The sequence below is a fragment of the Ursus maritimus genome, unplaced genomic scaffold (genome assembly GCF_017311325.1).
Source record: "Ursus maritimus isolate PB19 unplaced genomic scaffold, ASM1731132v1 scaffold_14, whole genome shotgun sequence".
Taxonomy (NCBI): domain Eukaryota; kingdom Metazoa; phylum Chordata; class Mammalia; order Carnivora; family Ursidae; genus Ursus; species Ursus maritimus.
In genome coordinates, this window is record NW_024423786.1 from 33,036,787 (window position 1) to 33,062,234 (window position 25,448).

General features: G+C 48.2%; 1 protein-coding gene across 2 annotated transcripts in view; it reads left to right on the forward strand.

Annotated features, from left to right (window-relative positions):
* ARHGEF3 (Rho guanine nucleotide exchange factor 3) overlaps window positions 1–25,448 on the forward strand; it is a 296,518-nt gene that overhangs the window by 18,297 nt on the left and 252,773 nt on the right. Inside the window, exon 2 of one of the 2 annotated variants that reach the window (XM_040628659.1) lies at window positions 16,808–16,899. The exons of the other annotated variant lie outside the window; for it this stretch is intronic. Coding sequence (XP_040484593.1) covers window positions 16,838–16,899 — 62 coding nt within the window. The 5' untranslated portion in view covers window positions 16,808–16,837. The remainder of the gene's footprint in view (window positions 1–16,807; window positions 16,900–25,448) is intronic. 2 annotated transcript variants of the gene reach the window in all.

The window sequence follows — 25,448 nt, forward strand, 5'->3', positions numbered from 1 at the left end:
TTACCATAAATGTTACAATAGATAAAATAGGTGTAACATACATTGTCTGGAGAAGGAGCAAACTATGGTACTCATTTCCAAGGTGTGTAAAAGACATGCCTTGTTTTATGGAAAGAAATTTGCTCTTTTAAGATTTTTTTATGTGACAGAGATTATGGGAAGTATGTAACCATCCTTGTTTTACAGTCACTTCTTTTTTTTTTTTTAGATTTTATTTATTTATTTGACAAAGAGAGAGACAGCCAGTGAGAGAGGGAACACAAGCAGGGGGAGTGGGAGAGGAAGAAGCAGGCTCCCAGCAGAGGAGCCTGACGTGGGCCTCGATCCCAGAACGCCGGGATCACGCCCTGAGCCAGAGGCAGACACTTAACGACTGTGCCACCCAGGCGCCCCTACAGTCACTTCTTGATGACAGCCCTGAAAAGTGAAAGACCGATGAACATGGGGAAAAGGAAATTCATTGTAGCCAGTAGGTTCAGTCTAGTCTCCTGAAATTTTATCAGAGTTGCTAACTTGGTGCCGAAACTGACTCATTTCCGTGGCCCCTCTCGATCTTTGCCTGGGAGGCCTGCGTTCATTCATTCGTCCGTGTGTGCATTGAGGAGTATGCTGGCTGGGGTTTACTTCACTGGGAGGGGTGTAGAGGAAAGAAGATTACGAATGAGTTCATCATTGAAGTTATATGATGGGTACACTTCTTTCTACTGCTGTATATGTTTGAACTTTGGCATTCAAAAAAGTTAAAATATATAATATTGAGCACTTATTTTGGGCCAGCCCATGTGCTAGGTGCTGGGGAAGCCTTGGTGGCCAAGACAAGCTCACACTGCCCTTCTGGAGTCAGTAGTGTCATTCAGGAAACAGATCTTAACCAAACTGTCACATGAATGCAAGTACAATTACAGCTGGTGTAAGTGCTGAGAAATCATGAGCAGAGACGCAAAAGTCTGCAGTGTAGACACCGTCCCACCCAGGGTTGGAGGAGGAACTGAGGGTCCTCAGCTTGAGATATCACCAAGGGGGCAGGGGTGTGTGTGTGTGTGCACACACGTGTGCACACGTATACCGGCATGTTCAAGGCTGAGAGCAGTCTGTGTGGGTCTTTGCCTGGCTGAACTGCAGTGTGATGGAAGGGTTTCAGAGCTGACTGAATGCGCTTCATCCTCTTAGAGAACTTGTGTGGTGCGTAGTCAAGGGCATAGCTGAGATGTAGCAAAATCCTCCAGTGGATTCCAGTTCTGCTTAGAAAAAAATCCAAACTTTTTCTTACCTTCACCTACACACTCTGCCACTCCCTGTCATGCCTTCTAGCAAGATCCTAATCTCTGTTCTTTCTCAGCCCTTGAATTTGCCATCCCTTCCATCCAGAATGCTCTGACGCCTTCTCCTCTCAGGGCCAGCTCCTTGGCAGACGTAGGTCTTGGCTCAGATGTTACAAGGGAGAACTCCCCTCAGTGCTTCTTCCTGTTTACTTTCTCTTCCCCCATGTTTTCTTGGTTCCTTCCCCAGGCCGAGAGCATGGCAATCACAGGGGCTATGTCTGGTCATATCCTGTGGCCTCCCTAACCTCCAGCCTGTAGATGCAGAGGGCGGGTGCCCAGCAGATCTGACAGCCAGGTGCTATCTGACATTGTCTTTATGCATGTTCCTACTTCACCATTTTGCATTTTGTTTTTTACCGTTTTGCTTTTTAGAAAGGATTTTGACCTACGTACAATTGTCAGAATGGACTGTGGGAATTTGTGGAAACTTCCCCTGAGATGTGAGTGCTTTGTATATGGTTTGTGTCCAGAAATTCTCTGAGACAATAGGGATGTGTACGTCTGAATTCTGTTGGGCTATAGGTGGCGAGATAGAATTAGATGCTTCTGCAGGATCCAGTAAAGGACAGGGCTGTCTGGGAAGCCACATATTCCTCTGGGGGTGACAACAATTGGTCCTTCTTGTGTCTGGTTTGTGGTCACAGCTGACGGAACTTAAAGTACATGCCAGCCTCCGCTGCCTCATACCATGTATATAAAAATAACTGGAGATGAGTTGAGGACCTAAATGTGGAAGACAAATCAGTGGAGCTTCTAGAAGATACTAGAGAAGAATGAAAATTAGGCTAGGCATAGATTTCTTGGACAACATCACAAAAAGCACCATCACAAAGGAAAGAAATTTATACATTAACCTTGATTAAAATTAAGAACTCTTTATCAAAAGACACTATGAGGAGAGTGAAGAAGAAATTGCAGTCTGGGAGATGTTTGAAATACTATGTCTGACAAAAGAGTCATCTCTAGAATAGAGAAAGAACTTCTGCCAACCAATAAGAAACAGACAATCCAATATAAAAGAGACAAAAGACTTGAGCAAACATGTCACCAAAAAGGATTCCAAATGACCAGTTAACATCGGGAAAGGTGCTTAACCTCAGGAGTCATCAGAAGAATTTAACCACAATGAGATACCACTGTGTATCCGCCCAGAAGGGCTAAATGAAAAAGACGGACAATGAAAGTGTGGTTAAAGATATGGAGTAGCTGGAAGCTTCAGACCCTGCTGGTAGGGATAGGAACTGGTACAGCCACGTTGGAAAACCATTTTGGCGGTGTCAACCACGGCTAGACATATGGCTCCCCGGGCCGCAGCTCTCCTAGATGTATACCCAAGAGAGATGAGTGCATGTGAATGCCCAAGGACTTGTACACAAATGATCATAGCAGCTTATTCGTAATTACCGAAACAGGGAAATAATCCAAATGTCCATGAGCAACCATACGGGTAAGCAAATCCTATATCCATGCAATGGAATATACCCTGCAATGAAAAAGAGCCTTTGGGTAGGGCATTGACGGGGAGGGGCGAGAGGAAACCTAGGGGGCTGGAAATGGTTTATATTTTGATTTGGTTGGTGATGACATGGGAGTATAAATATTCACAAACATGAGTGAGTTGTACACTGAAGATTTGTGTCATTTATGTATGTTGCAAACTATTTTATTTGTTGTTTGTCTGCAGACTAGTTTATTGATGCATACACTGGGGGGGAAATACATGATAGTCTTTGTCTAGAGTCTTCGGAGGAAGGCTGGGGAACTGAAACACTGCCAGAGGCCAGGGCAGGCTGGAGGGGGGCCTGAGTTCTCCCCGTGATGCTGCTTCTCCTGGGTATTTCTCCTCGTCCTCCCCCTCACGCTGCCGCAGGAGCGATACCCACCTCTGGTCCCTGGCATGAGCCTCACCTGGCAGGAAAGACCAGCGCTTGAGAGGGAAGGTGGGCCTCTCCTAATCGTGGTGCTGCTTAAACGAGAGGTGCATTTTTCTGGTGCTCTCCTCAGAGTCCCTGTGCTGTCCCAACCTGGAAGAGGAGGGAACCTGCCCATAGGTTAGCTTTCCCCAAAGCCAAGGATTAAACAGTGATGGTGGCTGGTATTATAGGCTAGGTGGGAGAAGATCCAGTGAGGAAGCGGAACCTGCCCTTGTCTGCCGGGAACATCAGTCTGCACCCACACCCTGGGCTGATCCTTAGCGACAAATGAAAGTCTGTTCTGTCGATGACCTGGGGCAGCCCGGTGGCTGTGTTGGAAAAGATCTCTGAGCTGAATGGCCCTCGGGGGCCCCAGGGCATGTGCTCTAGGGGGTCTGGCTCTGTGCTTGGGTGCTCTCACAGGTGTCTTTCTGACGGGAGAACATGCTTCATTTCCAGGCCTCCGGGCCAGCTGGTTGGGACAGCATAAGCCTCAGAAACCTGCATGCCTTTAAAAAAGTTTGGTGCAAACTCATTTGATGACCAAACCTGACCCGAATGCATAGGAGGCTATGTATAGTATGTGGCAGAAATAGTCACGTGCACAGCTGCAGGGATATTTATGTCTTTGAATATGACTTCTACACCTCACCCTGCTGGTTTTTCACATTACATAGTGTACACACTTCATATTCCCTTTCTGAGATGCAAATATTATGAATTCTAAACCACATCCAGCGGCAAGGGTGGGAAGAGGGATAGTGGACTCGCCTGCTGTAGTTTCTTCTTCAGTTGGCTGGTTGGGTCACTGTTTGTGTTTTGCTAGCATAGAAGGGTTACAGTGAGTATCCTTGATAGACTTGGGATTCCTGGATCAGTGGGCATGCATAGTTCACAGTTTGGTGGTTATCGGCAGATTGCCTTTCAAAGAGATGAGAGAAAATGACAACTCTACCAAGAGTGTGTGCATGCGAATTTGGTCGTATGACTCCCCTGCTTCCAAGAGCCTCTTCGGCTGCCCCCAGGCTTACGTCCTAGCTCCTTTCTGTGGTGTTCACAGCCTTCCTTTCCCAGTCTGGCCCTGGCCTGTCTGTCCAGTTGCTGATTGCCTGGCTTCTCTGCTACCACCACACCTGGGCCTCAGACCAGCTACAGAGGCCCATGGCCCATCAGCAACACCCCCTTCCCCTACCACACACACCCCTACTGTGTCTGTAGGGGCTCAGCCGTGGGCAGGACAGAGCTGCCCCTGCTCTGTGGCCTTGCCTTTCTGGAGGAGGCTGGGGACCCGACTGAGTTCTGGTGTTCCTGGGAGGTTGGCTGAAGGCCTCTGAGCTGAAGGAGCTGGAATGAGAGGGATGGGAGGGGATACTCTGGAAGGCCCCGCGGCACACCTGGGAGGAAGATTTGTATCTCCACGCCCGTGAGGAGGCCTTGCAGAGGATTAAGCCAGGGAGTGACCTGGCTGATTGGGTTTGTATTTTAAATATCACAGGTCCTAGTGGAGGTGGTTCATGGTGTTAAAGGTCAAGTTCAAGAGAAGGGAGTAGAGGACAAAGGGCCAGGCCTGATTGTACATAAGGGGTAAGAAGAGAGAAAGGTCAAGGTCACCTCTCAGGTCTCTGGATTTACAGTGTGGGTGGACAGAGGTGTCCTTCGCTGAACCTGGGACTCAGGAGGGAGACGGAATGGTAATGAAAAGAGCAAGGGCTCTGGCTCCTGGAGTTCAAACCCCAACCCGGGCTTGCAGCGCCGGGACCTCGGGCAGGTCGTTGCCCCTGCTGCAAACCTTGTGCGGTCATCTGTCTGATGGGGATGAAGACAGCCCTCTTGCAGGGCTGTGGTGGATATTCACAGCGCTAACAGTAGTCAGGGGGCTGGTGTGCAGTGGGTGCTGGGGAAGATCTTCCCTCCCTTGTGCCATGAAGCCAAGTGCAGCCTCGCTCCTCGGTCAGAACCTCCTGCCTAGCTATCAATTTCCAGATCCTTCTCCGTGTCAGGCCTTGCTTTGGTTTTTCCACTGGATTTTGAGTCCCTCAGAATCCAGATCACAGGTGGTGGAGCCTGGTCAGCTCCATTTCTGAAAAGTTCCCCAGGTGAACCCAGCTGCTCCCCGAATGGCAGGAACTGTGTCTTACGGGTGACCCTGGGTAAATGCTCCTAGAGTCAACAGACGCATGAATGGATGAACCATCAACGAGATGGCCTTGACATCCAACAGTTAAACCCAGCAGTCTGGACTGATTCGGGGGCGGGGGTGGGGGCGTCCTTTAAAGTGCAGATTCCCAGGCCCAGCCTTGGAGACTGATTCAGAAGGCCTGAGCTCCGGCGAGCATGATTCTGTGAATGGACAATTCTATGCTTTGCTGAGTCAAGACACCTGTGGGTTCTGAGGGCTGTGGGTCCTCCTGGCTCTGACAGCCTATGACTCTATCATGGAAACGCAAGGCCCTTGTCCTCAGCCACATGCCCTGGCACATCCGGCCTGCTGGGTGAGGTGGATTTTCTGGGTGCCAGGTCACCAGGTGGAGTTTCTGGGTAGTGGCAGCAGCTGCTCCCCTTCTACAATTAGTAGGAATTAAAACGTCCTGCTGTTTTGAATTCAAGTGTCCCTCTGCTGCCACCAAAACTTACATGAGGGCGAGCAAGTGTCTTTATTACAGCTGATGTCCCAACAACGTGGGAGCCTTTGCCTCCAGATTTGCTTAGGGCTGTGGTCTCATGCTCCCTTGCCAGCCCCTTGGGAGGGGAGTGATGGGGAACAGCTGTTCTCACCCCAGCAGAGAGCAGGGCTCAAATGCCAGGCTTTGCCCCTGGAAGCATCTGCCCCTTTCCTTTGTCCACTCCTCCCTGGACACAGGAGAGTGACTATCACCACATGGAAGGGTCTCCTTCATTCCTGTCTCCTTGCTGCCTGCAGATCTCCAGATGGGTTTTGTGGAAGGGGCAGTCTTATTCTTGACCTGTGTGAGGCTGCTGTGTGATAGAGGTCCCATTACAATGTCAGAGGGACCTTCCTGGTTCATTCTCGGCCGAGCAGTGAGTGAATGTTCGGTAGGCAGAGCCAGGCCACTGCTGGACATGTGACTTCGCTGGCCCGGCTCCAGGTTGCTCATTCCTGGCTGTCGTCTCTTGTGTGTGTTGTGGGTGTGTGCCTCTTGGAGGGGAAGGGTAGGGATCTGCAGTCCTGGAGGGGATCTTGCAAAGTCTGGGGGTCAGGGAGGACGGTGCTGGGTGGGCTGACCCTGTCTGGGCTGGCAGGAGGGGTGGAATGCTCCAAGGCTCCTCCATCCAGGGTGACCGTCACTCAGGTCACTGTCTTCTTTGTGACTGTGACTGAGGTGGCAATTTACTGCCTCCTGACATCTCCCTGCCTGTATAGTCTTGCCTTCTGGGTGGGTCTGGAATGGTTCCTCACCAGGTATTTTTATATTCTCTGGAAGGGCTTTCCCCCACTTCACTCCATCCTCCTGTTTGCTCAGCATCCTGGCTCCTGCAGCTGCATGTTCTGTCCCCTGGGCTCTTAGACCGAGCTGCCCTGGGCCACTTCATTCCAGCCAGGTCCCCTCCTGTACATCCGGCCCCCCAAGACCCACAGCACTGGCTGTGATGTGGGCTCTGGAGCTTACTCACCATGGGACCTCTGAAAAGTTGCTGACCTCTCCACGAGCCCCTCTGTTTTCTTGTCCTTTTGGTTTTTATGAAGGGGAAGGGCATGCTAAGCTTTGTGAAGCTCTGTGCTGAGCTTTTCCCTTGCACTGTTTCATTGAATCCCCACAAAGCCCCATGAGGTAGACACCATTGTGACCCCTGTTTTACAGTTGGGGAAACTGAGGCACAGGAGTCCTTTCCAAGCTCTCATAGCTGCTAAGTGGCAAAGGTCAAATTACCCAAGGCTTCCGTTGGTTATCTATGTTGTGAATGTGTTTATAATTTGCAATGCAGATGTTCTAGTAGTAAATGGGAGATCATGTTATTGCAGAATTATGGTATCGTGGAATCACATCTCTCTTGTGTTTAACTTATGGGAACTAAACTAGAAGCTCTTAGAAAAAAGAAACAAATGTTTAATCCTGCTGTTCCATTGAAGTGAGGGTATGTTCTGGAGCGTCGCCCAAACTGGCCCCACATCCCGCCTGCCCCAGCTCGCGTGGGGCAGCCCCATATGTGAGTCTGTCCTAACCACAGACTCAACTCGGAGTGCATTTGAACGCACGGCCACCTACTCTGGCTCTGGGCCATTCTGGGCTCCTTGAGGGAGGTGGAGCCCCTCTCCATAGGCACCTTCCTGAGGGGCTTTCCAGGGAAATTTTGGACTCTGCAGGATTTTCCCACTAACTTCAGAATTTTCCCTGCAGGGTTAGAAGGCTGCAATTAGTCCTCCCCTTTGCAGGGTTTTCTTAGCTGACACTTGGGGTCAGAGCACAGAGATGGAGCTAAGATTTAGCCAGAGAGTTTTATTTTATAGGGGAGTCGGGCTGCATATTTACTCAGGTGCCAGAGCCTCTGGGCTAATGGAAGTTTGGAGGCCTGGACCCAGGGGTGCACAGACCCAGCTGCTCAGTCCCTGTTGTTGCGTTCCACCTGCTGGAGCTTGACCCAGCTGCTGAAGCTGGAGTTCGTTTCCTGCTCTGTAACATGTGGATGCCAATGTGCATCTCATGGGGATCTTTTATGACTTAATGTGGGTACAGAGTAGGTCCTTGATAGGTCTTGTTCATCTCCTCCCCTAAATTAGAGCCCCATAGATTCCCATGAATCTTAAATTGGCTCCAAGTGGCTAGCTACGTACAATTCCATGAAACAGTATTTCTGGTTGGGCTTTTTTTTAAGAGAGCTCACCTTCCTTGCAGGTGTTTTGAAGCCCACTCTGGGCATGCTGTGTGCTGTACTGAGGCGTTTGTCCTTGTGGGTGATGAATGATGAGGCAAAGCGGACTGCTGTCCTCTGGCTGAGTTAGCAAGTGTGATGTGTGTCCGCTCTGTGAAGTTCATTTTAACAAATGCCCTGGTCGGCGAGGGAACAGGTCAGAAAATCTTCCCCTGCCCAAGGAATCCAGTTTTATCCCCAACTGGGAAAATTGCCCCAAGGCCTTTTTTGGGACCATTCTCTATGACTGTCATCTCCCATTTGGTCTTCTGTTTGGGAGAGGAAGGGCAGTGTGCGTGTGCCCTCATTTTCCCTTCCACTCACTAGCTCTGGGAGCCTGGCAAGTCACCTAAGCCCCTCTGTGTGTCCGTTTCTGCATCTGTGAGAAAGAGATAAGAGTCTTACAACATTTCTGGGAGGGTGAAATGGAATCAGAGCATTTGATGCCCTCTACGCAGTGCCCGGGACATAGGAAGACCACTGTCACTGTGGCCTGTGGTGAGGAGGACAGTGAGGGCCACGGTGACCCCTGGGCAGCCCATGCCTTCCTTCAGACGGCTCTGATGGGGCAGTGGCCATCCTCTATCAGGCGGCACGGACGGGAGACCCCGACTGCTCTGACCCCTGTGCCTTAGCCCTCCTACCGTTGGTCCTCCGTGAATGGCTATGCATACTCTCTGTCCATCAACGAAAATGTACCAAGTGTCCACTAAAGACATTATCGGAGAGACGTAGAGAGAGGCAGGCAGGTGGTAGAGGTTTTGTATGAAGCGAGGTTTTTCAAACTTTGTTGTTGTTGCGTTGGAACTATTTTATAGTATGACAACGTCCTCCGGCATAAGAATCCTATGGGAGAGGAGGTGCCCTGGTTGAAATCAGAACACCCTTTGGTCTAAGGACAGGCAGCCTGGACGGAACTTGACCACTGGTGGTATCCCCACGGAACCCTCGTTCTAGATCCTGGGATGTGATCTGGCGCTGGGGAGACTGGAGGCTTGTGATGAGGCCCTGAGGATTGACCTCATCCCCTGTCCGCTCCTCCCGGAACAAGCTTGCCACGCCCACAAGCAGCCATGATCCAGACGGGGAGAACGGGAACGGTTACCTGCGGCGGTGGCGCGCTCAGCTCTGCCTCTCCGTGTAATTAAGGCACATGGAGAGCCAGCTGCCGAACCCGGAGGCCGCCTGGCACGAGGGCAAGAGTGGAGTTCAAATACTTGTTGGAGCAAGTATGAAAATGGCATCAGCCTCTGCCCCCGTTCATCGCTGGGGCACCTTGACTTTGTGTCTGGGGATGTGGCACCTGAGTCGCTGGGTCTCTAGGATACGCTTCCTTTGATAGAGTGACTTGAGGGCTTAGGTGAGTCCTGTGGGGTTTTTGCCTCTTGGAACCTCATTTTTCTGTGATCCTGGGGTGGCTGGCTCCCCATGATTATTTCCTCAGCTGTGTGGTGATGGCGTCCGTAATGTCCTGATTCTGCATCATCTTTCATTGGCGTGGAGGAGTGCGGTGAGCTGGCTTTGTGCGTTCGTTCAACAGCTGTTACACTTGTCACTGTGTTCGTGGTTGGGGTGTCGTGAAACCCAGCGTAGTTGGGGAGACACGTGCACACGTGGGTGGGAACTGGATGAGGGAGGAGTGTGGAGGGAGCTCTAGCGGGGCACTAGGGGGCTCTGGGAAAGCCTGAGGGCACACAAGTGGTTGAGTTTACAGAGTGTCTCTCAGTGGGTGGTTGTGGGGATCTCATTTGCAAATTCTTGCCCCAACAGCCCCCCCATGAGGTCCACAGAGTCTGGTCTCCAGCAAGGATGGAGTAGACCTATAAATAACAGTAGTTAATGCCAACCACTCATGAGTGCCTCTTCTTGGCTGAACCCTCAGCATAGATGACGTCATCTAACTTGGCAGTGCACAACCACCCGAGAAGAGGTGCTGTGGTGTTCTAGCCCTCCTCCTACTTCCCCCTACCCTCTTCTCACTCGTGAGACCTCAGTTTCCTCCCTGCCATTACTGACACTGTGCCCTTCACCCAGAGCAATCCTGGATTGTTGGCCTGGCAAGCTCTTATTCCTCCTTAAAAACTCAGCCCATGGGGCGCCTGGGTGGTGCAGTCGTTAAGCGTCTTCCTTCGGCTCAGGGCATGATCCCAGTGTTCTGGGATCGAGCCCCACATCAGGCTCCTCCGCTAGGAGCCTGCTTCTTCCTCTCCCACTCCCCCGCTTGTGTTCTCTCTGTCCCTGGCTGTCTCTCTCTGTCAAATAAATAAATAAAATCTTTAATTAAAAAAAAAAAAAACTCAGCCCAGGCAGTGCCTCCTCTGAGAAGACTTCCATGATTCCCTCAGGCTGATGTCGGTGCTGATCCGCTTGTAACTATACATCTCTCTATTACTGCAGTCTCACATTGTACTGTAATGATAAATTTTTTTTTATTAAAAGAAACTTTGAAAGAATTTTAATAACCCCCAAAATGCATAAACACTTTTTTTGTTTTTGTAAAAATGCGAGGGGTACCGATATACTGAAGCCCACCTTAACCTCCAGCCAGTCCCATGTTCCTCGTCAGAGGAAGCCATTTAAAAATAACGTCTTCTCAATAGTCTGCATGCTTCTGGGCACAGGCCCTTTCTTCTGTATCCACACAGACACTGGAGCCGATCTGTGAGAGGGCGAGGGTGAGTGGACGGCACTGGTGCCCCGCTTGGTACCTGACCATGGGGCGGGCCTTGAGGGGAGGGAGTGCTTGGGCTTGGGCCAGCCACGTGCTATTCAGGGGACCGCAGGGCGGCTCGTGTCATTATCTCTGGTTCCGTGTAGTGGCCTCAGCAGCCCTCCGGGGTGGTGGCCTTGGTACTAGCCAAGGCCTCTGGGTCACAATTCTTGGCCATCGAGGAGGTGAGGTCATCTAGGGCAGATGGCTTGGGACTTTGTGGTCACAGACTGAGTTTGTCCAATCATCCTTCAACTATGACGTTGGCTTTGACCTTGAGATTGGCAGGCACAAAAGCAAAAAAAGTATCCATCTGTCTCCCCATTCTGATAAAAGCCTAGAGGACAAATTCTGGCTGTTTTTTACCGATAAATGTTTATAAAGCCCCCTGAATGCCAAGCATGAGGCAGAGCAAGGAATATGCTAGCTTCTGCCAATCTCTCCAGAGGGTGTGTCCTCTTGAGATCTGAGGCTGAAAAGATCTTATTTGGTGAAGAGTCTTGATTTGTTATTTGTGTACTGGTGAAGGGTTTTATAACATATTAAAAAATATATATGTATGTATTTTTTGTGATCAAGCATGTCACAGTGCTTATTAAACACCAATAATACACCTAACTCTGGCTTTTGGGTGAGGCGTTAAGGAAGCAGAGTGGGATCTGGGTCAAAAGCATGGGCTCTGAAATCAGATTGGATGGGTTCAAATCCCTCCTTCCTGTGATGAGCTTTGGGACCCTCAGCAAGTTAAGTAGACATTCTGTGCCTCAGTTTCCTCCTATTCGAAAGAGGGATCATGATGGCACCCACTTCACTGGGTGGGAGAAGAGAAAATGAAATAATGCATGAGGAGCAGTGAACATGATATGAAGTATGGATATTAACAGCTCAACAAAGGCTGTTAATATTAATAGTAATTCTTAATTAGCATAAGAAGTTCATATCAGTAAGAATTGAACGTACAAGACCTGATTTCTGTTCTTGCGTTTGCAGTCTTTGGGGGGAGATTAGACTAAGGGACTCGATACTACTAACAGTTAGTATGTGACAGTAGCAAGTAAGTCCAAATGGTGTGGTTTGTATTGCAAGTCCTACAGGAGCTGGGGGGAGCCCCTGGGAGAAGATGGTGCTCCCCATGGACATATCAGAAGGGTAGAAGGATGGGGAAGGACCATGTGGCAGGTGTCAGGGAAACATTCCAGGCCAGTCAGGTGGGCAGTGATTGCCAGGGTAGGGGGTGTGGAGGGGCCAGCTGGGATCTGCTTCATCCAGAGTTGAAAGGACAGGTGCCTGTGGAGTGGAAATGGGATGAGAGAGGGAGAGAAGCTAATGCTTCTCTTCCTCGTCCTCCTTCTTAGTTATAAATGCATTTATTGTATTTTCATAACTATTGATCTGGAATTGTAGGATGCAAAGTTGGGGGATTTAGCATGGCTACATTGATGTATAGAAAACAAACTTGCAGCATCCTTATCTGTTGAGAGGATTACTGAGAACTTGGGTGGAGTGGGGGGAAACTTTAAGTAGATACAATTACTTGTTACAAAATTCCTAAAGCTTCTTTTTAAAGCATAACATACCCGCAGAAAAGGGCACAGATCATAATTTTGGCTTGATAGATTGTCACAAACTGAACACGCCTGTGTAAGCAGCACCTAGATTAAGAAACAGACCCTTGGTCAGCACCCCAGAAGCTGTACCCTCGTACCCTCCTCAGCCTCTGCTCCCCAACTACAACCGCTGTCCTGACTGCCAACAGCTTGGGGTAGTTTGACCTGGTTCTGGGCTTTCTGCAGATAGACTCATAGGGCAGACACTCTTCTGTTTGGTGTCTTGGGCTCAGTGTCTTCTCATGAAGAGCAGTCCTTGTTGCTGTAAGTAGCTATAGTTCATCTGTTCTCACTGCTGTGAATGACCACCCTCTATTTCCTTCATTCTACTGCTGATGAGCACTGGGGTCACTGCCAGTTTGGAGCTTGAGGTAGGTCAAGTAATGGCCCCTTGAAAGATGTCCATGACCTAATCCCCGGTCACAGGTAACATTCACTGGTAATACCTGTGGCTAAGTTACTCTACGTGGCAAAGAGACTTAGCAAATGTTAGTTAAGGATTGTGACACGGAGAGATGATCCCGAATTATCTGGATGGGACCATTGTAATAAGGATCCTTACAAGAGGGAAGAGGGAGGGTCAGGTTCAGAGAATGAGACATGGAAATCGAAGCAGAGGTGAGAGAAGAGATGCAAAGATGCTAGGTTGTTGGCTCTGAAATGGAGGAAGAGGCCATGAGCGGAGGAATGCAGGTGGTTTCCAGAAGCTGGAAAGGGCGAGGGAATGGATTGTCCTCTAGAGTTTCTAGAAGGAATGCAGCTCTGCTGACCCATTTTAGACCCATTTCTGACCTCCAGAGCTATAAGATGATAAATTTGTGTTGTTTTATGCCACTAAATTTGTGGTAATTTGTTATAACAGCAATAGGCACCTAAGAGATGGCTGTTATGCATAGTGCTACTGAGAACATTCTAGAAAATGTCTCTTGGTGCACATATGGATCTAGGAACAAGTGCAAGTATTCCTGTAGTCCTCAAAGGTGGTTAGACCCACTTGTGCTCCCACCAACAGCAGAGGTGAGAGCTGTGTTTGCTTTACGTCCTCACCAACGCTTGGTGCTTCCTGAGAAGAGAGATCTTCCAGTGAAGAATTAGCCAGGCTTGGTGTCTAAGGGACATAGTTGTGCCTTGCAGGAAGCTGGTGCTCAGCAAATGCTGGTCAATGCTGACCCAGCCAGCTGAGGAGAGGAATGAGGAAGTGGTGGTGCCAGAGTTTCTAGCTGGGGAGAAGTGGAATTCCTCTTCCATGGAAATGACTGGAATGGGAAATCCTGAGTCACCTTAGATTAATACAGAACTTTCCAGCTTCAGATATGAACACCACTTATCTTTGCAACTTTATGATCGAGCAAGGTGAGTGGCGGGTATCATGCAGTGGCGGAAAGCCTGTGCTGTTTAGCTGGCTGCTCAGAGTTTGAAAACTGCCCTCATGTAAGCGCTGTTCCTCAAGCTATTCACGTCCTTCAGAGCTCGGGTTTTGCCATCTGTTAAATGGGCCTGGTCCTGCCTTTCCTTTGGGGCCGTGGGTAGATGAGAAGCCTCTGTGTGTGAGCCCCAAGTTTGCTGCCTGCACACAGGTGCTGAATCAGAGGTATAACTGTGGTTATTAGGGACAATGGTATTAAGCTCATAAATTCCTTTTATAGAAGTTGGCAACCCTGGATTCAGAATGCTCAGAGTGTTCGGGGACTGAGTGACTGTCTTGGGGTGGGGGTTCTGAGAATATCACCCACTTGGTTGGCATCCAGGGTGGGTGAGGTCAGGCTCGTGGTCCACCCTCCTAGGGCTTTATAGAGACACCATCTCCCCACAGCCCCCCATTCCTGAAACTGCTTTAGAAACTATTCATTCATCATTTGTTCATTCATTCATTCAGCCGTCACCGAGCTTTACCATTCACATTATAATATACTGGTTAGGGGCACAGACTTCCAGATCAAATGCTTGGTTCAAGTATCGATTTTTAGCATTTTGTTGTCTGTATGGCATTTGACCAAATCTTAACTTCTTTGTGCCCAGTTTCCTGATTTGTAAAGTGAGGCAGTATCTGCCTTCCAGGGCTGATGTGAGAAATGGATTAAATAGTCCGTGACAGTGCCTGGCCTTGGGCATCTCTCAGGGCTGGGGTACAGAATAGGGTACTCTCAACCCTTGCCCCTTACCACAGGCAGAAGGTGGTGGTTTATTAGTGGTTGTCTACAGAGTACTTTCTCCGATACTGGGAGGGGAAACCTGGAACCCTGACCCGGAACTAGCTGGGGGTTCCTTTGAGGGCAGGCTCTGACCCCTCATAGTTGCTTGGGAAATGTGGCTTTGAGGAGAGTTGGCATAATTTGGGGCTGTAGGTGTCGAACCCCCTTGTAACAGTTACTGTGCTGTGGAAGGGCTTGTACACTGAGCAGATGTGGCTTCCAGGCTGAGCTGAGGTGAACTGAGGTGTTCACAGCTACAGAAGTGACTCTGGTGTGGGCTGCTTGCTTTCTCCCCTCTCCCTTCATAGTGGCAATGGTGGGGATGTGGTGGCCCCTCTGAGACTCCGAGACTGCGTCTCACTACCCTTCCATCTCTCCTCATTCCAGGATCCACATCTTCCCTTTTGCCCTATTCTGGGCCCCTCTGTAATGCACATGCCTTAGCTGATGAAGTTAGCTCTGATGGAAGCCAGAGCAGTGGTCCCAGACAGGGATCCAGATGCTAAAAATATCTCATGGTGTGCTCTTTGCAAGTTAAATAAAAGAGCAGCATTGGAGACTATGGCTGGGGATTCTCCCCAACACTGACTCTTTCCAGTGCCTTGGGGTACAGGAGTCCAAGGTATCCAGTCCTGCTCGCCTGGATTTGAGAGTTTATCCTAATGGTGCCTTTTTTAAAAAAGATTTTATTTTTTAAGTGATCTCTGCACCCAGAATGGTACTCGAGCTTACAACCCTGTGATCAATAGTTGCATGCTCTACCAAATGAGCCAGGCAGGTGCCCCCCTAATGGTGCTTTGATCCAGAAAAGGGCCAGACTCATGGTGGGGCAGATGGAGGAGAATAGGAGGGAGATTGGGCCAAGCAGATTTGGTCCTCAACAGGCTGATGCACCAGCATGGAAGATGATGGAAGATCATGGAAGATCAAAGGTATCCAAATTACCCTGCACCCTCTTTGCCTAGGAGGCACCATGTTGAAGACCAGTACTCCATCTCTCAATATGGTCTGCACAGCCAGTTGTTCCAGTGTTGAAACTGATGGCTGTTTCTTTCTTTGTTTGACACCCAATGAAGCAGCTGGTTTGGGTTTGGGACCATGCTGTAGAAAGAGAATCTGCTTTAATGCTAACCCCCCCCCCAAGTGGTGAGGAATGCAGTACCTGAGGCTGAGGACGGAAGCTCAGCATCCCATCTCAGACTCACCTGGGGCAGAGGCTCAGGGGGTAGAAGAGAGAGTGGGCAGAATCCTCCACCCACTGAAATGTTCTCCTCTAGCTCTCTCTCTGTCTCATCCGTGTCTCTCCTAGTTTCTGTTGCTTTCAAGCACATAGACTCGAATCCTTAAATGAAGGTATCATGTTCATTGGAATATTTTACCACTCCTGTAGTCATTTTGTGAAGCAAAGCCACAACTCACACTTGTGGATCCCAGTGTTCCTCATTCTGCCAGGTGCCCTGCTCTTGACAGTCTTCACACTAGAAGGCACTCCATGCTCATTAACATCTTCGTCCATCTGACATTGACTGAGTACTCCTTAAATTACATGTGGTTTTACCAAAGTTGTGACCAAAATAGTTCGGCCTTACCTGTCTCCATAGACATAGTGCATCGTAAGCTCCAAGTAACCAAACTCACCCTCAAAAGGGCCCCAAAGGGAATATTTAATGATAGTGCCAACTGTGATGAGAGTTAACTAGACATAAAAATAGGATCAAATAAAAATAGTGACTTAAAGAAGAAAGCACTTTCTCTCTAAGGTAGTAGTTCCAAGGTGAGAGGGTGGTCATGCTCCACGCAGTCAATCACAGGCCCAGGTGCCTTCTATCTTGTTGCTCCATTATTTCCAAATGTGTGGTTATCATCTGCACAGTCCGAGCTGAGTTCTAGCCAGTGGGAGCCAGTGAGAAGGGTGGACAAGGTGTGCCAAGTCTTAAGGCCTAGATGGGGAAGTGGCACCTTTCCTCTCTCATTCCATTGGGAACTTAGATACCTGGCCACACCGACCTGCAAGGACACCGGGGAGACGTAGTCCCTGATAAAACTTGAATAACTATGGAAGAAAGGGAGAATGGATTTTAATGGACACTGGACTGCCTTTGACATTTTCCCCTTGTATGTATTTAATGCAACTGTTTGTGTGTTTATAACATAAATAGGCGCAGGTTATACATACTGGTTGTTTTGCTTTCAGAAAGAAGACCTAGCCAGCCATGCTGTATCTATGGACAGTTCCACAGTAATGAATCAGTGTGTCTTCAGAGGGATGGAAGAAAACAAGGAAAGGTAAAAATATCTTTAAAAAAGTAAAAATTCAAAAATTCTCACTTGTAACAATTAAATGCAATATAGGACTTCATCTACGTCTGTATGCATCAGTGGAGGCCATCAAGAGTTGGAAATAGCAGAATTTCTTGTGTCCCCTTTTCCTCTCTTCAATTTCTGACACCAGAAGAGGATGCCTTTGTTAAGTATATGAGATTTTTTTCTAAGACTTAGAAGGAAGAGTTGGTATAAATAGAACTAATGTGGTATAAAATTAAATATTTGATTCTAAAAGCTATGGATACTCATTCCTAGAAACTGTGGACACTTGCTCAGATGATTATGTCTACATGTGTTGGTGGCCAGTCCCTGAGAGAAGGCAAAGACAGCCCCTTAGCTTTTGGCAGCTACATCTTTCTTTTTCTTCCACCTCCTCTTTTTCTTCTTAAAAATAAATGTATTCATTTAATTTTATTATAATGCCCAAGAGATGCATAGATATATTTTTTCCTAGTTAAAAATAGGTGACACACCCTCCCCCAATTTCATTCCCAGCCTCCCCACTCCACACCTGCCTTTCCCAGAAGTAACTACTATGATCTACTTTTGTGCATTTCCTTCCAGAACTATTTCTAGGTGCTTCCATACAGAGAAAAAAAGCCATTCTTTCTTTCCTACTTTTTTTCCTTTCTGTTCTTTTGATACAGGCAGTCATACTATGCTTATTGCTCTATTTTGTAACCTTTTAAAAAAATTCAATGATATGTCTTAAAATGTTTTCAAGACAGTACATGAGAATCTTCCTTTTATCTGCTACAAAATGAATAGTGTATGCATGGTGTAAGAGTCCCACTGTTTATTGAGCCATGTTCTTGTAGGTGGTGGGTCCCATTGTTTGCCCTTATATAGTGCTGGGAGGCACTTTCTGGTATGTGCCTCCTGCACACATGGACAGATAGTTCTCTTAGGAAGTCACTAAGTAGTGGAATTGTTGTGTCATCCTGTGTATACATTTAAGATATTACTAAATATTGCCAAGTCATTCTCTAAAGAGCACTTGTCAACAGGGTGCCAAATCTCCTGTTAGCCTGCCCTCCAGCTGCACCTCAGCTCTTCATGCTCTTCCATTTTTGCTGGTCTGTTGGGTGGACAATGGTATCTCTCTATGGTTGTCATTTCCTCCCCCTTCTCTTTACTCTGGGGAAGTTCATCTCTTCAAGTCTTTCTGTTACCTAGTTTCATCTCCCAATGGCAGATGGTGAGCCTCTGTCCTCAGAGGGACCTAGGGACCTATCCCAAGGCCCAGGACATCTGGGCGGTCCTGGTCATATCTGGAAGTGGGCACCACTTCGTTGTCTCTTCTGAGAAGTATCCAAGCATGCTTCTCCAGGACAGTGTGTCACAGGATTACCTGCTTCCCTCTTGACTCCTGGTTTTGAAGGGCTTTTGGTTGGATTTTCCTACTTCAGGTGGTTCCATCCACCACCCGTCGTCACCAGCATCGTCACCATCATCAACGGAAACCATCTGAGAAGATGCTGTGTGTCAGGCTGTGTGGATCACGGGGCTGACGTATCTCATTTAATTCTCACACGGCCCTCTATGATAGGGAGTTGTGTTCTTACCCTCATTATGGCCATTAGGCAACATTAGGACAGAAGTTCTTCAAAACCAAGCCAAACAACAAAACCCTATCTTGCCTTGGAGCTCCAACTCCTAGCGTTGCTCTCACTTGCAGTGGCAAACAGACCCACATTGAGTTCTCCTTGAGGACGGAGCTGTGGGGCCATCACACCCATGTTTGCTGTTGCCTTGGCCACACTTGGTTGTTATTCCACATCCGTGGCCTAACCAGAGGAGAGGTGGGAGCTGAGAGTTCGGTTTTAGGTTTTGTCCCCAGGCGGCACGTGAACATAGGCCTCTGTGTATCATCAGCCCCTCTGTTCTGGGGTCCAGTTGGGGTGGCAGCCTCAACTGAGTTTGTCCACAATGCTTCTCTGGAAAGGGGTTTTCTAGTGTGAGAAAACAAAATTCAACCAAGTAAATTTGAAGATCAAATTGACTTTTATTAAGCGATTCATCACCTGGGCAGGTAGAACGGAGCTCTAAGGAGATTTAGGGGTTAGGAAGGCTTTTATAGGAAGGAGGGTGGGGCAAGGAAGTTATTAGCAAAAGAAAAGATTGTTTCAGGCTAAGACACCTTTTTTGGGTTGGGGAGGGAAAGGCAGGGTTTTCATCTTGCAGATGATCTCATTAGTGCTGATGAGAAAATTTCAGGTTGACTTCGTAAAAGGTCACCTTCCTGGGTTAGGGTGAAACTGTAATGAAGTCTTGATTTGCTGTTGTGGGGGAGCAAATGACTCCAATTTGGGCTTGGTTTGTTTTGTTTTTCTTTTTTTTTTTCCTTTCCTTCCTTCTTTTTTCTTTTCTTTTCTTTTCTTTTTTCATCTTAGAACTCATGACCCCAAGTTCAAGAGTCACACGACTGAGCCAGGCACCCCAGGCTTGTGTGTGTGTTTTTTTGTTTTGTTTTAACACCAGGTTGTGCATTATTTGTCATTGGAGTAAATCTGCTTTATTAGGATAAATACACCCACTGAGCTGTGGAAGGAAGTGTGTCACTTGCCCCCATAGGCCCAATCTACTCTAAAATGATAAGTTTAGATCTCATTGTAAAAGCAGGCAGTGTGCAATTCCAGAGGCCTTCCTGGAGTCCCCTCCCATGATGTTTCAGAGACGTGCAAATTTAGACCCAGATGATCCTAGGCTCATGATTATAATTTCTCGCTTCTTCATCAGTAGTTTTAAGCAGTCTGGCCTCGGGTGATGATGTGATTGTCCGAGTTCACACAGAGACAAGCCTCGGGCTCGGTCCCGGGTCTGGCTCTGGCTCTTTGTACGTACAATCACAGCTACCTCTTGTGTCGTTATTAGAACCCTGATCAGCGCATGTTCCAAAAATTGAGCTGATCAGCCAATAAGGCCTTGAAGGAAACGTACCCATTGATCCATCAGTTGATTATTCATTCAGTGGGCATTTATTGAATACTACCTGTGCGCCAGACACAGAAAGATGGGTAAGGTGAGTTCTTAGAGGATCCGGAGTCGGGGGTGGGGCAGGAGGTACACACTATGAGCAGTGGTTAGGTGGAAAAGTAATTCTTCATTGGTCAGTGGGGATAATAATAGGATCTCCTGCAGTGAGTTGTTGGGGCACGTCTTGAGTTAATCACAGTTAAGTATTTGTCATATAGTAAACACCCAATAAAGGTGGCTGTTTTCATGTTTATTTATTTTTATTCTTACATAGGGTGAGGAACCTAGGAAGATTTTTTATCAGGAAGCTGATAGGGCTAGACTTGTGTTTTATTTTCATTTTTAAAAAGATTTATTTATTTATTTATTTGAGAGCGAGCGAGCAAGCAAGCACAAGTGCAGGGAGGGGCAGAGACAAAGGGAGAAGCAGACTCCCCACTGAGCAGGGAGCCCGAGGCGGGGCTCGGGCTCAATCCCAGGACCCTGAGGCTATGACCAACCGACTGAGCCACCCAGGCGCCCCGATTTGTGTTTTAGAAATGGTGATCAGTTGACACAAATTCTCATCCTCTGTTTATATTTTAGTGCCTGCCTCACTGACTGGGCTGTGAATTCTGGGGGGTCAGATCTTACCTGTTTTGCTCACTATCATTTCCCCAGGTGTGGCACACAGTAGGTGCTCACTAATGTTTCTGGACTGATGAGTGTAGGGGGTGGAGTAGTGACAACAGGTCGCTGAGGTGAGGTGATGTGACAAAGCCGGCCAGAGAGAAGGACTCAACTCTCCGGGGGCTCACCCTACTTTCCTGAGGAGAGTGGCTCCCTGGAGACCCTCCCCACAGACCACACTGCCCTCTGTGGGAACATGGTTTTGCTCCAGTGCTTTGTGGGCGTTTTGTCTTTTAACCTTGTGACTTTACTGAGGAGACCGCTCCCTATAGCCTTTGTTGACTGAGCAGCCATGACTCACCACTTCTGGATCTAGGGGCTGACTCACAAGAATGCAGGATTTCTAGAAGCTTAAGCCCCTGGGGAGTTCAGTTGTCTGCTGTCACCGGTGACTGTGGATGGGTATTGCTTCTCTGGGCCTCAGTTTCTCAGCTGTGCTGCAGTGGAGTTAGGCACGTGGAATTTCTGATGTTCAAAGAGGAAAATTTTGAGGGCAGAAGTCCTTACTCTTTTTGTAAATCCTTCCTGGAAATGGGCTGGTGACATGGGTGGATGGTTAGGACTTAGCCCATGCCAGAGAAACGGAAAGGTTTAAGTGTGTGTGTTTGTTCGTTCGTTCGTTCATTCATTCATTCATTCATCCATTCATTCATCCACTCAGTCAGTCAGTCAGTCAGTCAGTTGGTGGGTCGGTCAGTCAGTATACCTTCACTGCTTAGCAGCCATAAGCACTTTGGAAAAATGCTCATATAAGGAATTATAAAGTCCTTTCACTCTCAGCTTGTACAAATGCATGTCTCTTTATGAAAATAAAGATCTTCCCTGGCTCACTCATGTATTTCAGTGTGTCTTGAGCATGTCCCTTGGGCCCGCTCTGCTTGACTTTACTCTCCTGGAAGGTGGGCCTTGCCTGGTGCAGGAATACCCACATCTGGCGCAGGGCCCAGCACACAGTAGGCTCTCAGCCCGTGAGCGGCTTTGGTGGCCTGAACTGGCCAGAAAACAGTAATTTGTAGATGGGGACATGAAGAACTGTATCCCCAACTGAGATTTGCCCCCAGAGTAGTGTTCGGTTTCGTGCTCAGGGGTAACTGATTTGTAGCATGGTTGAGAGCCCTCACCTGTAGACAGGTTAGGTTTGCTGCTTGTCGTTTGTCGTTCTCTTGATCCCCTTATCAGCTTCCATCTTGTCCTTAGGCTGGAGCTGTTTTGGTCACTGATTTTTATGAGCTCTTTGTTCACTGCCCACAGGCCTGTGTGGGGCCCGCTCCACTTCTCCACCCTCCAGAAATTCAGCTGCTGACCTTGAGAAGCTGGGAACCCAAAGGGAGAATGTAACCTCTCCTGACATGAGGCTCTAGCCTGAGCTCTTGGACTCACCAGTCCTGTGACTGGGCAAAGCACTTCACTCTCTTCATAGAGATCCTCTCAGTATTTCCCACAGTCTGCTCATTAGGATATGGTATCTTCCAAACATCAGTAGACTTTGCAGGGGAAAATGGGGCCTGTCGCCAAACTTGTTTGGGTATTTCTGACTTAAGCTCACTTAAATGTGGCCTTTCTCGCAGGATCCAACAGAGCCTATAAAAGGTCAGTGTGCATGGAGGGCCTCTCAGGAGAGGGTAGAGTGTGCGGCCCCCCACATTTGCTGTTGCATAGATCACACTGGGGACACGCTGGGCTGGGAAATCTCGAAGCTTCCTCCCAGAGCTTTAGTGATGTGCCAACATAGATGTTGGATTTGAATCGTTTAAGTGTTTTTTTTGGTTTGGTTTTTTGTTTGTTTGTTTTCATTAGGGACTTTAAAACAGTATGGGAGGCAAAAGGTGGAACGAGTCTTCCAATTCGTTTATAAGCCTGTTGGTGAGTGAGTTGAGAATAAGCGGTATCTTCTTAAGAATTTTATTCAGGCAGAAACTCTCCTGTGCAGACACTGTCCTCTTCCTGGCTGTGTGACCTTGGGTGTGTTTCTTTACTTCTCTCTCAGATTCCTCACTGGCTTCAAAGAAAGGGGTCGATTGATGGGTGAGTTTCCTTTCAAACCTAAAAATTTCCATATATTGTGTAAAACAACTGTTTAAAACCCCATGAGGGCGCATGGGGCCTGTGTGTCTTCTTCTCGCTGATTCCTCGGGGCAGGGCGTGGGATAAAGCAGTCATTAAATATTTGTTGAATAAATGTGAAAACAGAACAGGCTCCTTATTACATTCGTGCGCATAACCTCATAGACAGCTTACTGGGTTATTGTTAAAGTAATTTAATCGGTACACATGATCTTTTTTGAGACACATGAAGACCGCTTAAGGGAGATGATGTTATTTGACAGAGGAAGAACTGAGATTTTGAGAAACAAAGGGTTAGACCGTGGTCCCCTAGCAAGGACCGAAAAAGCCAGGACATAGACTCGAGTTCCTGAACCTCAAGTTCTGCTTTGTTACGGTTTTTTCACCAAACCAAGTGCTTATCTGTCCTTGTACTGGCCAAAGGCATTGATTAGGACAGGTCTTGGAAGATGGGCCATGAAGACACTGAAAAAGCCCCTCTGTTCTCTAGTGGCCCTGGCTAACCCTCTACATGGCAAATTATAACAATATCTGCTCATTCCTTAGGCACCCCTAAAAGGGCTTTTTATATACATTGGCTCCAGACATCACAGAGACTGAGCAAAAGACACATTGTTTGCTTCTATTTTGCAGATGAGGAAACAAGGTTTTAAGTACCTGACCTAACGTCACGGGTAATTATAGGGCTATAGGGCTTAGACTTAAACCTGTCTTTGACTGGCTCAGGGGAGAAAGCCTTTTCACCATCCCATCTGCTTCTCATATGATTGGGACCCTCGTCTTACCTTCTCTTTGCAGACAGGAACTCAGAGCCCCCCAACAGAGTGCTGTGGGGTTGGGAGGCACTGCTGTGTCTGCCCCAGGCATGGGACTGAGCTTCAGCCAGGACAGCCCATGAGGTGCAGAGGGTGGGCATTCTAATCATGGGAGCCCATCAGCATGTCCTAATTCCCGGCGGTCTCCTTCTAATAGGGTGGCCCCAGTGACAAGGGGAACTGCCAGGAGGGTGTTGGGGGAGGTAGTGACAATCCTGGCTCAGTCGTTGACATTTCCCAAGTCCTGGTTTGCCATCCGTGAGAGGTGGATAACAGTGGCGGTTAGGTCTGAAAGTCGATGTGGAGGTTCAGTGTGGTAAGCAGTGCCTAGTTCGGTTACTCAGCACCTGGTCAACACCAAGCACATGGCATGAGTCTGTTTTCAGTCCCTAAATCATTCTCCCACTAACTACAGAACCAAGGAAGAGCTGTCAGAACGCATGCCCTCTACATTCCTGTAAGTGTCCCTAACATATGCCGATCTCTCTTTTTTTTTTTTTTTAAGATTTTTTATTTATTTGACAGAGAGAGAGCGCAAGCAGGGGGAGCGGCAGGCAGAGGTAGAAGCAGGCTCCCCGCTGAGGAAGGACCCCCCGACGGGGGCTCGATCCCAGAACTCCGGGATCATGACATGAGCCAAAGGCAGAGGCTTAAGGGGCTGAGCCACCCAGGTGCCCCCATATGCTGATCGCTTAAGGAAACCAGTGAGCAATTATCTGAGTACTGTTCATGTGCTCAGCACGCCTTTCAGACACCCGGGGGGATACAGTCAGATGTGGACCTTGCTTATAGTATAGAAGGACACATGAATATAAGTCATAGCTCAAGAATATAAGACATAGGACAAGAAGAGCTTAAGGAAGGGCCTAGCAGGGTCTGGCACACCATGCGTACTTGGGGAATGTTTAAAACCACTCAGACCGAAGGGCACTCGAATGGGCACAACACTCTGAGGTGGTACCGGGAAACCCAATTTATGGAAGTCATCCAACCCCCAGTCTATGGAAGGACGGGTCTTGGGTGAAAGGCAGCCTCGGTCCTGATGCTGAGCCCTTGCTGGTGGAGACCATGTGTGGCAGTCTCCCTCCTGGGGAATCAGATAGGCAGTTCCTTCCAGGCAAGAGTCTGGCCCTTTCCCTGGAGGTAAATCAACCTTTTCAACTCCAAGGGCGGAGAATCGAGTTTGGAGAGCCGGGGAGGCTGGGCGGGGTGTGTGTGTGTGTGTGTGTGTGGACCCCCAATGGTTGAAGTGCTCACTGGGCTCACAGAATTATCAAGATGCATTGACAAGGTACTGCTGTTGTCTGGGGTGTTCTGCTAGCATGTAGGTGGGGAGAGGCTTGAGGCGTTTGTGCTCTAGGTGGAAAGAGAGCATAGGACCTCAGGTGAAGACTTTCCCCAGGGCTGCGGCTGGGACTAGAGCTGAATATGGCTTTTGTCCCACCTGTGTGCAGTCCAAGCACAAGCCAGCGTCTTCCGGGACAGGAACTGATGGAGGCTCGCTGTGTGCCCGGCGCTGTGCTGAGCTCGGGGGTGTCTACCGGGGACCAGCACAGGCAGGAGCCAGATCACCTCTAACAGAGTCCCTGCCCTGCGGTTCAGTTTAGGTTCTGTAAGGACAGGGAACGAAACAGGGAGCTGAAACAAGAGTGCGAGAAGGCATGTGTTTTAGAAAAATCACTTAGTTTTCTTGTTTTTGTTTTGTTTTGTTTTTTGTATATAGGAAAGCTATTGATTAATAATGTATTTTATTAATGTTGACTAATATAGTACAATTGTCTTACTGGTTCTAATAGTTTTTTAGAGCTTATTTAATTTTTTTGTGGGGAGGAATTTTTCTAGGCACATAATCACATCATCTGCAAGTTAATGGAATTTTGCTTCTTCCTTTCCAATTGGTAAAACTTTGTTTGTTTATTGGCCTGATTAGGATGGCAAATGTTTCCTGAATAATGTTTAACAATGGTGATATCTTGGGTCATTTTT